General features: G+C 36.0%; 1 protein-coding gene across 2 annotated transcripts in view; it reads left to right on the forward strand.

Annotated features, from left to right (window-relative positions):
* Window positions 1-10,106, forward strand: part of LOC145651307 (uncharacterized) — a 35,594-nt gene extending 25,488 nt beyond the window's left edge. Inside the window, exons 14-18 of one of the 2 annotated variants that reach the window (XR_014117174.1) lie at window positions 5,186-5,287; window positions 5,373-5,465; window positions 8,307-8,452; window positions 9,535-9,597; window positions 9,898-9,975. Coding sequence is in view for 1 of the 2 variants with exons in the window: in XM_081697555.1 (XP_081553681.1) it covers window positions 5,186-5,287; window positions 5,373-5,465; window positions 8,307-8,393; window positions 9,535-9,597; window positions 9,898-9,979 (427 nt within the window). In the remaining variant the exon portion in view is untranslated. Of the gene's footprint in view, window positions 1-5,185; window positions 5,288-5,372; window positions 5,466-8,306; window positions 8,453-9,534; window positions 9,598-9,897 lie in introns of both variants that reach the window. The other variant, XM_081697555.1, reaches the window with a different exon arrangement.
* Window positions 10,107-15,339: the final 5,233 nt, after the last annotated feature.

The following is a 15,339-nucleotide window of genomic DNA, read 5'->3' on the forward strand; positions in this document are numbered from 1 at the left end:
CCTGTTGGACACATGAATGGGAGAGTTGTGGTGTTTCTGTGGGTGAGTCGAAGCCATTTGCCCTGCTGTGAGGTCTGTAGTTCGGGTGTTGAGGGCTTCTTAACTTCACCTATGGCATCCAGAGCATGTACTCGCAATTCCTCGATAGGTCTAACACTTTTTAAGGTCAGGATGGACACCTCTAGCACTAGAATCTTCTCCATCAGGCTAGCAATTAATCTAAACTTCTCAAATGTAAAACTATTGCTAATGATGGATAAAGACTAGTTAAATGTTGCAGTCTTCACACTGAAGAATAACGGAAGCAGAAATGATAGAAAAAGAAAAAATGTTACTAACATTTTTACATAATTCTTTGGATGTAGTTTTGGTGATAAAGTAGTTTTCGATGTCAAGTGGAAGTTGTTGATTTCCAGGTAGAATGTAATCCAAGGAAGAAATTGATAAACAGAACAGTAAGTGCTAGTATGCCTAAACAGTGGTGATGGTGTGAAACAGTTTCAAAAATAGGAAGCAGCATAGCAGCATCAATGCTGAAGAGGTTCAGAACTGCAGATCCTGGAAGCTGCATGACCTCTTCAGATTAGTAAACGGAAAAAAACAAAAAACAACAACATCCACAAGCAAGAAAAAATAAATAAATAAATAAAAAGTATACAGAATATAATAGCTCAATAACATTAAATAAAAAGAGAGCCATGGACTGATAACCATTCTTTCATTGTACCCCACCAGTATAAAATCTGTACTTCAGCATCACTTTATTCATGTATCATGCAGGTCCTGATATTAGAGACATCATTCCTACATCTGTATTTTGTAACATTAGTCTTGTGCATTCTACCAGTTTAATGTCATGAAAATAATATACTAACTTTCTAATATATAAATCATGGGGAGGCAACCAACACTGTATTATAATCTTTTTAAATAGTTATTAAAAATAGTTATTAAAATCTTCTCTTGTTTCTCAGAGAGCTGTGCATGCAAAATATATCAATAAGTAGGAATAAAATTGGTTTAAGAGGGATGTTCCATCACATAGGTATTGAGTATTGAGGTCAGATTTGTTCAAAATGACAGTTTCATGGCACCGCATATGTTCGAGCATGTAAACTAAAAAAAGGATGATCTGGGAATATCAAACAAAGAAGAAAGTTCCTGAAAACTAAGAAGTTCTTTCAAATTGTAAATACCATCAAGAAAATGAATACTTTATGAAGCCAAAGATTACCTGAACTGATGCCTTATTATGCCACAACAGTTTTTTCCTTGCTCAAAGAAGAAAGCCAGCTGTATACTGAAAGAGCACTCATATTTCAATCCTTTCCCAGATTAACTTAACATTTCTAACAATGACTCTATACTATATAGTTTTTAATGATTCAACCCTATTGGGACACCATCTAGTTAGTCAGGAGGCACAGAGATAAGTATTCCATCCAATAGCTAATAAAAGAGTCCATGAGAATCAGTGTTTGTTCTGATGCTGAGTGGACTAGAAACGTTTGGAGTCAGCTCTGGCACTCTTGGTTAAATCACTCTTGGTCAGTCAAACTCATGGGTGAACTCCATAATTTGAAATACATTTTTTTTTCTCCATAAGTATGAACATGTCCTTTCAGGTTGCTCTTGCTTTGTCAATCATTCTATCTGTCAATCATTAGCAATAAAATGAGCAATAATACACTGCCTGGCCAAAAAAAAAGGTTACACACTCTAATATTTCGTTGGACCGCCTTTAGCTTTGATTACAGCACACATTCGCTGTGGCATCGTTTCCACAAGCTTCTGCAATGTCACAACATTTATTTCTGTCCAGAGTTGCCTTCATTTTTCCCCCAAGATCTTGTATTGATGATGGGAGATTTGGACCACTATGCAAAGTATTCTCCAGCACATCCCAAAGATTCTCAATGGGGTTCAGGTCTGGACTCTGTGGTGGCCAAAAATGATGTCTCATGCTCCCTGAACCACTCTTTCACAATTTGAGCCTGATGAATTCTGGCATTGTCATCTTGGAATATGCCCATGCCATCAGGGAAGAAAAAATTCCATTGATGGAATAATCTGGTCATTCAGTAAATTCAGGTAGTTAGCTGACCTCATTCTTTGAGCACATAACATTGCTGAACCTAGACCTGACCAACTGCAGCAACCCCAGATCATAGCACTGTCCCCACAGGCTTGTATGGTAGGCACTAAGCAAGATGGGTGCATCACTACAGCCGCCTTTCTTCTTACCTTGATGCACCCATCACTCTGGAACAGGATAAATCTGGACTCATCAGACCACAGGACCTTCTGAAACAGATTAATATATTTTCCATGACCACAGGATGTCTTTTGACATGGTTGTTTAACAAATGAGAAACTACTCAGTGCATCAGTTAGGGTTAAATAACTTGTTGCCAGCTGAAACAATCACCCATGCAGTAATTATCCAATTGGAGGCTTTTATCTATTTGCTTAGATAAATCCAGGTGGTGATCATTTTTTTGGCCAGGGAGTGTATAACCAAAATTTAGTGTACATCTTTTATTAGAATACCAGAAAACAATACCTCTTGATGTCCAGTATGCTGAATTCCTATTTATTACACACATTTCTAAGAAACAGCTGATTAAGTATTTATCCATGCTATTAAAAGACTGTAGAAGTATGAACACCTCAATAAATTTGTAATAAAAATCATTAAGACTAATGAAAATGAAAATTAATTAAAATTAACCACACTGATAAGTGACAAAAAGGTCAGACAAAAACTGACCAAGCTGTACAAAGAAAGAACAAACCAAAATGAACTCTGAATTCAAGTAAAAATTAAATGAACTAAAAGAAATTTCTAAAGAACTAAAACTATCCCAAGCTGGACTTGGGTTTTTAACAGGTAAACATCAAAGAGTGAGATGCACCTGTTTGGAGTTCATGTATATTATTATCCATATGTCTCAATGATGGGAGAGCAATTCCTATTGAGACATTCTAAAGAGGTTTACCACAAACAAGGTTAGAACAAAATAAAATAATCCAAAATTTCTTGAACAGTTTTATACTTAATAGTCCTTGAATTGGGTTCATATATGTAACGCATGGTGGCCCGAGTGCTGCAGGGCGAGGGGCAGGATGCACAGACTCCAGCGACTAGGACGTACATTTATTTATATACACATTTATATACACATAAAACGATGATGGCACTGACAAGCATTAGAAACACTAAACACAAACATAAAATGGTTAACATTAAACACGGACGGTAAACACGAATACGTTTAACAACGACAAAAGGACCATTACATCAAGACGTTATGATGTTACTTCCACAATGACCAACAATCCTGCACACTACGACGAGGGTTTAAATACATAGACATGACGAGGTACAGGTGTGTGCAGGCGTGGCCACAAACGATGATCCTCCCACTGCACATGGTGGGCCACCCACTTGACTTGTGGCAGGTGAGCATTATGTGACAATATATCACAATACGTAAAGTATTATAATGTAGAATAACGTGAAGCAATTATACAGGTACTTGAATTCCTATTTTAACTAGTAAGCTAAAGAAAGCTTAAATACAATTAGAAATGGTTAATGATGTTGATAAGCACGATGTAAACAATTGGTAAATAACAAATAATGGAAAAAAGAAAAAAAGTGGACAAATTCCTAAAATAAAAGAAACATACTCACTATAATTTGAGATTGACTTTAAACTGACCTGATATTTCTAATTTGGAGTCACAGTGAACAGTGTTTTTACTTTGAAGAACCTATACATGTGGAAAGAAAAATATAAATTTAGAGCACTCCTCATTTCCAGGTTGTACTATGTATTTATAGATTTACAATATATATTGCTAGCTTTTAGTGAATAAATTCATACAGAAATGTCCTTTGTCTTTGAGCTGTGCACAGAGAATTTTGATCATACAGAATTTGGGGTCATAGATAAATCAGTAGATAATATGCTGGTTTGAAAAGAGTCCAGCATTCCAAGGTAAGAATTATGATACTGGTAATGTTCTGATAAAGGATTCTGTGGCTACAGGGCGTCCTTTTTGAGGCAAAACTGTCAGTTACAGGGTAGGGTTGAGTGAAAAAAAACCATTTTAAATTATATAAATAAGGCCTTTTTTTGCACTGTAACAAGTCCACATTCTCCAAAAGGTTTCACCCTGCCACTGCTATCCCAATTACTTTTTCCAAAATTACTGCAAATTCATCCTGTTGCAAATTGAGAGCCCATCCAATGCGTTAGTATTTGAGTGCTTACCTAGACGAGATGATGTTGGTGGTTGACTTTTTCATGCTCAAAGACATCCCTAAAGCATAGGGATTCTTAAAGCTTAATCATTTTTTCAATAAAGAGATTAATCCAAATAAAAATATAAAACAAAAGCAGGAGCTTAGGGCTCTCAGAGTATTGCGTATGTAGGTCATGTGACCTTTCCATCCATTCTATGTTGTTATATTTGTTTTGTGTATATACAGTACATTTTGTTTCCATTTAGTATTAATAGTATTATCACATAATTTATAAAAATGTCAATATTTCTGTAACAATAAAAGTTGTCCTCTCAATAAATCAAGATTATAAATGGAAAAGAACAGATACATAAAAATTATTTTGTGGCAGAAAGGTCATGGTTGAATATTATCTGCAAGTTGGAGAGACAGATGAACCAAAGGGTGATTAGACATTAGTAAGACCTGTGCATGGTTTGTGGCATCCTATATTAATCACAACAGGACATGTTGCAGAAAAGGGAGATGAGTGAGTCAAACCCAACTGGGACAGTTTTTTTTTTTGGGTTTGTTATATTATCGTGAGTGTATTAAATAGGTGTGTTATCCCTGCCTCCCATGTCTTTTCTCCATCTCCAAAGCCAGTGAGAATATTGCATACATATATTCATTACCACATACTTGTTTTGTTGAGGTCAGATTTTAATATAGAACAGCCCTCTTGTCTATGAGATGCTGAGGGCAAAAACACCAGTTGTTAGAGGTCAAGTATATGGAAAACCTCAAACAAGCAAGTGTAATAATGAGTATCTATTTTTGCATAGGAGGCAAATACCCTTCCATTTACATTTATAGCATTTAGTTGATTCTACTCAGAGCACAAATAGGTTAGTGTCCTAAAATACCCTTAAACCAATTCTGTTTGTCTTACAGAAGAATAGTCTTAATGTACTGGACAAATTTTATAGAAGAAGCAAATAGGGTTCTAGGAGAAGAGAAAACTAATCGAAATATTTTCCAGCTTGCACAAATACGGTAAGACATAGCATGGTATCATGAAAGTTATTTTTTTTATTATTCATTTAAATATATTTGCTTGCTAAAATGTTTTTCTCTATAGGGCTATGGTAAAATTGTTTTCAAACTACTCAAACCAGCTACTCAGTAAAATCAATGGAAATGTTAATGATGATGAAGCAGAACACATTTTAAAGTAAGTACTTTAATGTCAATTGTACTATATTTACAGCCAGAAATGTACTACATTTAAAGGAATAATAGGAATAATAGTGTTTTGTTCTGTTTAATTAACTGGGTGTCAAATTTCAGTTTTTATATAAATGCTCTGAAAATGTATGTCCATATTGAATGTTATAATTGCCTAAGGCAATGTATAAAAGCAAAACTTTTAATATTCATTACACATTTGCCATTGCTTTTCCTTAATGTATTTACATCTATTGTGCCACATTTGAGTTAACAAGTGAATGCCCAGATCCTAAACATTGTAGATTGGGGTGATTAGACTGTTAAAAAAATCTAGCTATCCATATAAAAGCTTAAAGTATGCCTGCACTAACTGACCTTAAATGCAAGCACAGCATAAAGAACTGAATAACCCCACAAAATTAACTGTCCTCCCTGTTAACGATGAGTCACGGTCTGTCAAATTATATCAAGGTTTGTACAAAATAATAAACTTAATGAAGTTACTGTAGTATCAGGGAAGCTGGCATTCACATTAGAGAGCCCTCATTGACCACTGAACCACAGCAGCAGAGTTCCTGGTTTCTGGAGCCAGTATGACAACAAGCTGCCCTTCTCAGTCTCAGCAAACTACCTCTAAGTATTTGTCAAGCACATAGCAAAGTTCCTCTCTTTAGTGGGTATTTTCTAGGTTCTTGCTAATAATGGCTGCCTAGGGAGTAGATGTTCTCTCTCCTGTCCTCCAGGTCCTAGATGAAACTGCTTATTAAGACACTGATTGGCTGTGTTCTGTAGACAAGGTCCCTGGGAGCCCATGTCTCTCCCAGACATCAGCATTGTGTCAGAAAAAAGTACATTTTAGCAATATTGGTTAACATGTCCAGTAGGAATGTGTAGAGAGACCAGTATTTGTATCTGCATTTGTTGAGGCAACAAAAGTATTTGTATTCATATTCAAAATTTCATACCTGTTTGAAAATGGAGTATGGGTTGGGGACAGCAAATGGGTGGTCTGCAAATGAGTGGTAGCTTAGCTAGTAGACAATACACAGTGGACAGTGGAGCTAACTAGCTAGCTATAGGTCATGCTGTCTGTAAAATTGGAGAGGAGCCTAACGGGCTATATAAATATCTCAAACTTTGTCAAGTGTAATTGCAATTCAAAACAATAACACACAAACTAGACCTACTTTGAGAGTGTCAACAATATAGGCTAATCATCTTCTGCTCAAAGAAGCAGTGCTATGACTTTGTCTTTTAGTTATGAATAGTGCTCAAGTGTGGTATCTGCAATAGTGTGACACACAGGATGACTGAGCAGTGAGCACAGCATGTAGGTGAACTAACTAGCTAGTAACTACATTGGGAGTAATGTAATGTAAGTAATGTAGGCTAATTTCCTCCTCCTCTGATTCCATATTGCAGATCTAATAGGAAGAGTAATGTAATAATACATTAAAAAATATTAATGTAATAATAAACAATTATGTGGAACACCAGTGATTTGAGATGCTTTATCCTTTCTGAAAACAAAAAATTGAAAAGAATTGTTCAAAACTATTCATAAAAACCCACTATTTGTGCTTTGCCAAATGCCGTATTTGGGTTTGGCTCCATCATAATGTCCATGAGGCCAGGGGAAGGTGATGATCTTAGTCCACTGATGGAAGCTAGCAGTGACGGATATCTTGGTAGTCAGTGTTATACTACTCTATGGCACTGCCATGCTCTGTGGGTGTTGTGGCTTGATTCTGGTTTTCTATTCTCACAGAGGTCTCTCAATAACTAGACCGAAGTTTCTTCTCTAGGCACTGTGAAGTTCTTCCAAATTGCTGAACGCACAATATAATTATTTCAGGAGCTTTTCCATTGTGGTGGTGTAACACAGAGTGATTACAAGCAGACTGAAATGCGGAGAAGAGCAAATTTTTTAAGTGCAAATCCAAAATCAGAGTCATTAGAACTTTCGAGAGTTGGGAAACCAGGAAATTCTTGGTGCAACACACTCATTGACAAAGAGGCCACATGCCATCCCCACACTCCATCACTCTCACAAGTGATTGAGAATGGTATACAGCTTTGGTCAATTCATAAAGTAGTCAACTGCCATGTATAGGCTATCCTTAGAGTTCTCTCAGAGAGGGCTGGAGAGGGGGGACTGCATGTCCCTCACAATGTGGCCCCTTTGTCAATGAGAATGTAACAGAGGACAACATTAATATACAGATACAAAATAAAAAAAAACCCTGCATTCTCTGGATGCATATTTTCCCAGATGCTTCTACAGCATTTTAATAGTGTTTTACCAAATTGCTAAACAGCAAAGTGCAATACTTGCTTGGAAGACCATTTCAGAGTGAAGTTCTAACTATATACACATTTACAGAATGTAGCTGATGTGTTTATCCAAAGCAACCTACAATTATGACAGAATACAACTTGAGCAATCAAGGGTTAAGGGCCTTGCCCAGGGGCCCAACAGTGACAACTTGGTAGCTGTGTACCTTGAACTGACCTTCTGATTACTAGTCAATTACCTTAACTACTGAGCTACCACTACCCCCACCACTTTTGCTTCATATAAGTGGGTTATAATAGTGTCACAATGCACAATAAACTTTTAAAATATTTGATATTTTATCCCTTTTTGAAACAGGCTTTTTGGTCATCCTGTCTATGATAAATCTGAAAATTATCACTTTTTTTCTGTCCTAATGTGTTTTTTAAGTTATAGTAGATACAACATACAACTATCTGAGCTATTCAGAAAATGTAATTTTCTCATAGTATACTCCGATTTCAAAGATACAAATACTGCCAGTCTTTCTCTTCTCCGTGTGTCTCACAGGAACATAAAAAAAATGAGGGATATCTACATGGAGAAACTACTGACCCGTGGAATAGTTACTCAGGAAGAGCTGGAAGAATCTCAAAGGTATTGAATGAAAGAATTATTAGGGAGTGATTCTAAACTATATGTTGCAAGAGACTTATGTAAGTATTTCTGTATTATTTATTTTTTACTCAGCAATGACTTTGCTATGACTTTAACAATTTGGGCAACTTTACACAAGTAGAAATGTTTTGATAGTTAACAGAACATTTGTGCTTGTACTTTTGCTTGTGCTTGTATTTTCCAGATGTATTACTTAGATGATATTCCTGAGTTTGAACTATTAGTGTTTTAGTTTATTTAGAGAGTATATTTGATAAGGCTGGGCGTCTCTTCTCTGACAGACTGCACTGTCAACTATTAACTTATTATAAACAGACATTTTTAAAATATACAGGAATACAATCAAGAATGAGCTATCCATTTATGCTTGTCCTAAATACTGCATGGTTTAATGCAGAAACCATTTTTAATTGTTTTAATTAATGCTGTTAGTATATACTCATCAGGTTTTCTCTGCTATCTTATTAAAAAAAAAGATTATGATGTACATTGAAGTAACATACTGTTTACTTGTTACACTGTTTCTACATCAAGGACATGGTCTCACACATGAACAAACTCATTCATATTGAATTCATATTGCACAAACATTTAACACTTTCAGATCAAAATTAAGTTTCAGTTTTTAGGTTGTGTGACAGGACATACTGCCATACTTTCTCATTAACTGTGAATTTGGAAACATGATGCAATGGTTAAATTTTCAAAATGAACAACAAACGTAACTGAAAATAAGTGAACATGGGGGGCTACAGTGCCAAGAAGGCAGATTTTATGAGTAATTCGATTTTGTGTTTAATTGCACTTCAGTAATATGATAATAGGAACACTGAGTCTAAATAAGTTTGGCAGTAATGTGATTTACTTAGCATTGTAGCACACCAATAAACTTACAGATAAACTAGCACCAACCAGCTGGCTTCTTAGTTAAAGAAGACTATTTAACTAGTATTGTTCACAATTAAAGCAAAACATTGTAAGACAGCAATAACAATTTTAGCCATTTTTAAGTCCAGAGTGAAAACATTTATCTTCTCTGAAACAATAAACTAAATGTTTAAAGGGATTTATGGAGCATCTTTGTCCTAACCTTTTTTTTTTTTTTTTTTTTTGCCTACAGAGTCTTGGCTGAAGGATTCTTTGATTTTCTGGACTTTTTTGGGTTGAAAGAGGACTTCTTTTGGTAGGGCATGTTTTATATGTAGTTATATATATTTTGATCTAAACATTGCACATACTGCATAATTTGCATTTTTGGTGAACATCAATATAATTTCTTTTCTTAAAATACTAGCATAATATATTTTGAAAATTACTCAAATTGACATTTTTTAGTTTCTTAGAAATAAAAGACACAACAAATTATTCATATTAATAATTATTTTTTTAACTAAGAAGCCTAACAAACAAACAAAAAAAAACTATTTATGTACTCATAAATCAAGGCAATATGCTCATAATAAAATATTTGTGTTTCTTTCAGGGACTTGTATAAAGTGACACTGGTATTCTTTAATTCCTTATATGCATCCCTCATTGATACTTGGAACTACATTTCTGTGTGATCTTTTATACTGAAACAAGACAATGGCCATTTAGTGGTTTGCCATAGCTTTCTCACACATAAGGAAAAATTCCACACACTTCTGGAATTTATTGGATATCTTATTAAACATGATCCTGCCACAAAAATTCCAACAGTTGTTATTCATTATTATCTTATTATTTTACTTAATTATCTTTTCTTGAGCACCATCATGTACCTAATGGGTATCCACAATGGGAAATGCAATGTAATTAATATGTAATCCAAGGTACAGAATAAAATCTGTGGTTTGAGAACCGCAGTTCACCATATTCCTAGTCCATACATTACATACTGTCAGTGCAAAGTAATGAAACTGAAGAAAATGACACAATTGCACCTGCCTTCAATTCTGTGCCTTCAAGGCAACCTTCTAAAAAACTGGAAGTTATGGGTACAAATTTTGGCATATTTCTGACCATGAGTCTTATCACTTCTGTAAAGTCAACTTTTGTAAGGCATGGCATACCAGACAAAATACTATCCCACAACATTCCACAATATGCCAGTGCAGAATTAAATTACTTCGCAAGAGAATGGAAAGTGTATAAGCGTGTTCTGTCAAAGTATTATTTGTACTGATTTCTGCACAAAATTGTCAACTCAACCCAAGTTTAAAAAAGGGTCTTAAACTAAAGTAAGGGGACTTTTTATATTATGTACCCAATGGACATCTGTAATAGGAAACATGATTTACGTAATGACATTGTGTAAGCCAACAGTAACAGTTCCCCCCTCATCAGTAGCTTTTTCCTCTCCCTCTCTATCTCCTTCCATTCTCTCCTCCTGCTGTCCTGCTCTATCCCCCTCCCTTGTCTTCTTCTCCTGTCTCTCTCCCTATTTATCCCCCACCTTTCTCACCTCCCCTGTCTATTCAACTCACCTCCCCTCCTCCTGTCTCTCTCCCTCTGTACCATGCTCCCTTCTCTCTTTCTGTCTTCTGCTTCTTAAGTTTGATCACTCTTCTGGGTGGTTGAACTGACTCACTGTTGTTATACTAGTACCCTTCTTTCCGATTATGAAAAAACTGATCCAATTGCCTTCTCTTTACTTTTATTGTTGAAATTTTAAAAGAAATTGTGACAGTGGTGGCACAGAGGAAGTGAGAGGCAAGACTGGAATAAAGTCCACTTTATTTTCCATCAAAAATGCTTAGCAGCAATACAGTGACAAAGGTAAACTAAACAGGTGTTTGGCATGAATCAGCTTTGTGGATCTCTGGCAACATGCACGGCTCTTTGTTCCGCTAATGTGCAGTGATGACTTCAGGAACCTGTGGGTTTAAATAGTGAGAGAGGAAAATAAGGAACAGGTGATTCTGGTTAATATATGGGTGATTTGGACCATGACAGGTGTGTGGTGCAGTTCTGAGCAGGAGTTGGTGTGTCCCTCCTGTTGGATGACTGGCCTACCATGACAAAATTAAGTAATCTTAGTTTTTGATTGTGTTGCTGGGAATTGTCCACCTATCCATATAATTTAATGCACAATTTACTTTATTTTTGATTAGTTATTCTGTTAATTGTAAAGGTTTTGTTTGTTGGGTGGTGTATATTTAAGTTTTGGTAGATGATTAATGACTACTCTGTAGAGACTGAATTAAAATCTCATTAAAAATTCCCTTTTCTCAGGTGGTGCCACTTTATTTTAACATATTTTTAATTTGCCAATTCATTAGGAAGTATAATGACGTTACAGTCTTGTTGCTATTATTACCATATTTTATTTTATATACTTTATTTGCAAGACACTCATTTCAAGCGAAGTGTCATGATTAATCCTCCTCCAGTGTCCTGGTTCCTATTGCCATGCTTTCCACAATTTATTTGAGGGCAAGCCTGACCTTTTAAGGTGGGATAGTATTCATCCTAATAGGGAGGGCACTGCTGTCCTTTCTTGTAACATAAACCATAGTCTTATTCTTAGAAATTCTCTAAAATATGTCTTTTTTTGTAAATTGTAAATTTGTAAATTGTTTTCTTGCTCTCTGTTTTCTGTAAATATCTATCTTTTCTGTAAATAGATTTCTTTCTCTCTCTGTCTCACTCTCTCTTTTTTCTCTCTCATGTCATGCTGTCTTATACTGTTTACTTAGGTTAGGTGCAAGGCTTAGATACTGTTTACTTAAGTTAGGTGCAAGGCTATGTCAAATGGTCTGAAGTTACTGTCTCATTCTAGACACTGCATATCATGTCTGAAAGTAATGTCTGAACATATTGAGCCTGCTATATCATTTACATATTTCTGCTTACTGACTTACTTAGGCCTTGCTTTGCCTTCTATATATTCTCATGTACCACTGAATAAAATGTGCGTGCTTATCAAGCATCTCTGAAAAACATATCCCAGGGCCATGAATGAAGATCAACCAGACACAGGTGAGGAAGATGGTGGAACCAGAGGGACAGGGTTAAGGAAAATATCTGTTTTCTCTAACATAACACTTATGACAGACCAAGTTAGTCTTTGACAGTCCAGAGCAGAGGCCAGGCAGCAGACAAAGACTAAACCAATCATCTGCTGATCGCTACAAAATGGCGTCACACTAAACTTGTAGTCTTCCAGCTTGCATGGAAGGAGAGCCTTCTCAAGTGTAGAAAGTCACTTATTAACGCGTGAACATCTTATCTCTCAACCCTAATGGAAAACTACAAAAATAATCTTAGATTTCTATTTAGCACAATTGCACCTCTAACTAGGAATAAAATGGACACCAATGCTTAGATTACAAAATCACATAGTAGAATGGGTTTATGAATTTACTTAGTGAGAAAATTAAGCACATTAGCAATAATATTCAGAGTATTAATGTAGCTTTGTGCTGCTACTTAAAGATCAGAAAAACCAAGCCAAAAAAGACCTTTACAACTATCCAAGAGCCTGAACTTACCTGTCTGCTCTCATACTCAAAATTATCCACTTGCATACTAGATTCACTGCCCACACACTTTCTTAAGGAAATCCTACCTGAAGTAATTGAACATTTACTAAATTTAATAAACTGAACATTAACTACATACCTAAATAATTCAAATTAGCAGTAATCAGACCACTTATCAAAAAATCTACCCTCAACCCATGTCAGATGTCAAACTACAGGCTCTCAAACCTTTATTTGTTTCCAAGATCCTAGAAAAAGCTGTAGCTCAGCAGTTAAACCTGAATCAGAACCAGATACATGAGGTCTTTCAGTCAGGGTTTAGGCCTCATCATAGTACAGAGAAAGCACTGATTAAAGTAGTTAATAACCTGTTGTTGGCTTCTCACCAGGGTTATGTCTCTTTGCTTATATTGCTTGAGCTGAGTGTAGCTCAGATAGACTCGAAAATGTTGTTGGGATTAGGGGAATATACCTTTCCTGGTTTAAATCTTATATAGCCAGTCGCTACCAGTTTGTTAACATAAATGGAGACTTTTCAGCATACCACAAGGTTAGCTATGGTGTCTCACAAGGATCTATTCTAGGGCCTTTTGTTTTTCCTTTATATATGCTACCTCTAGGTGACATTATTGGGCTTACAGACAGCTAGGTCCTCACTCTCTAATTACTTAATGAACCTAAATTGTCTCCCAATCACAGTTAAAGTTCTTGGAGTTATTATGGATCCCAGTCTCTCTTCAAAGCTCATGTAAATAATATTTCTAGGACCACTTTTCTCCACCTCAGGAACATTGCAAAGATTAGGAACATATTGTCCTCAGACTTATTAACTCAGACACAGACTCAATATTTAAGGCTAGCCTGAAAACTTATCTGTGCAGTCAATCATTTTATTAACTACTTCTCATCTTAAGTAAAGGTGTAAATCTGGGTGTCCATGGGCATTGAGAATTATGGTAAACTGAGATTTTATGATGCTGTCACTTCACCTCTTTTGTCCCTCAGGTTTGTTGGCTGAGAGAAGCAGAGTGGTGATGTTCCATGGTGCCCTCATGCCTGTATTTCCTTCTGGCTCTATCCTTTTAGCTGTGCTGCCATAGATATACCTGCCGGAGTCTATCTTTGCACATTATAGCTCCCGCATTTACACAGCTTCATACCTGGACATGCCTATTAATCTAGTCTCTCTTTCTGCTGAGGTACACCTACCTCTGATGTCATGATGTTACTAAGCCTCAACCCATCTCAGCTGTCATGGCTACTCCCACAACCCACTGATGTCCCCTGCTATAGCCCACCACATCTCCACTCCAGCCAACTACTTCTCTGTTGCCCTTGATTGACGCTCTCTTGCGGGATGGGTTTCAGATGTGCACACACCGTCAGGACCAGACTAAGACTTCTAGAAAACTAAACTAGACATTAATTGCGTATTTTAAATTTTTTTATTATTAATTATTTAATTTCTCTCTCTTTCACTACTTATTCCATTCTTTATTGTTTATATTGTTACTATTGTAGTGTCCATTGTCAGCCAGAGAAGAATGGACCCCCCCTTTGAGTCTAGGTTCCTCTCAACATTTCATCCTCATGTTCTAGGGAGTTTTTTGTTGCCACTGTCACCCTTGGCTTGCTCACTAGGGCCTTGGACTCAGACATTTGTAAAGGTGCTTTGTGTCAACAACTGTTGTAAAAAGCACTATATGAATAAATTGTATTGTTCTTTAGTTTTTTGCTGTTAAATTTCCAGGTTTGTTTTGGGCTAGTGTTTCCTTGTTAATCTAGTCTGGTGTTTCACTGTTTATGTTATGCTCAGGGACATATCGTGGGCTTGTGAGGCCCCTGGGAACAAACATCTTTGGCAAAACAGGAAATGTCACAGCTGTTGAAACAGCATTAGTACAGAATAACTCAGGATTCTGTTTCTCAACTTAGTCTTCACCTGTAGTAATTTGTTCATTTTTACACTGATGCATGCTTGCATGTGTTGCAGCTGAGAGATGACTATGTGATATTATCTTTTTATTTCATTTTCTCATATTTGATGTCCATATCTGAAATGTTTGTGACTTATTAAATGTTAGAAAACATGATGACAGTGTGATATAAATTGCAAACTGTAGCCCAAAACTTTTAATGCAGAGTAATAGTGGCAGAAACCGATCAAATTTTAATTTAATTATTTTATTACGTATTTATGTGTATTGGGTATTAGGACTTGTTTGCTTTTTTCTATTATTGCACATACAGTGATGAAATGTACTTATTTGTGTTATATTACTTGCTGTCTACCTTTCCCTAGATTTGATGTGGCAAATACAATGCACTGATGTCAAGTAAACATTATTCTTAGTGTCTGTCTCTCTCTCCCACTCTCTCTTTCTGTGGTTGTGTGTCTGTTTGCCTTTCACTAAGCAATCATTTTGCAACCACCATCCAGGTAAAAGGAAAACAATTTC

The sequence above is a fragment of the Electrophorus electricus genome, chromosome 2 (genome assembly GCF_041902795.1).
Source record: "Electrophorus electricus isolate QZ-2024a chromosome 2, ASM4190279v1, whole genome shotgun sequence".
Classification (NCBI taxonomy): Eukaryota; Metazoa; Chordata; class Actinopteri; order Gymnotiformes; family Gymnotidae; genus Electrophorus; species Electrophorus electricus.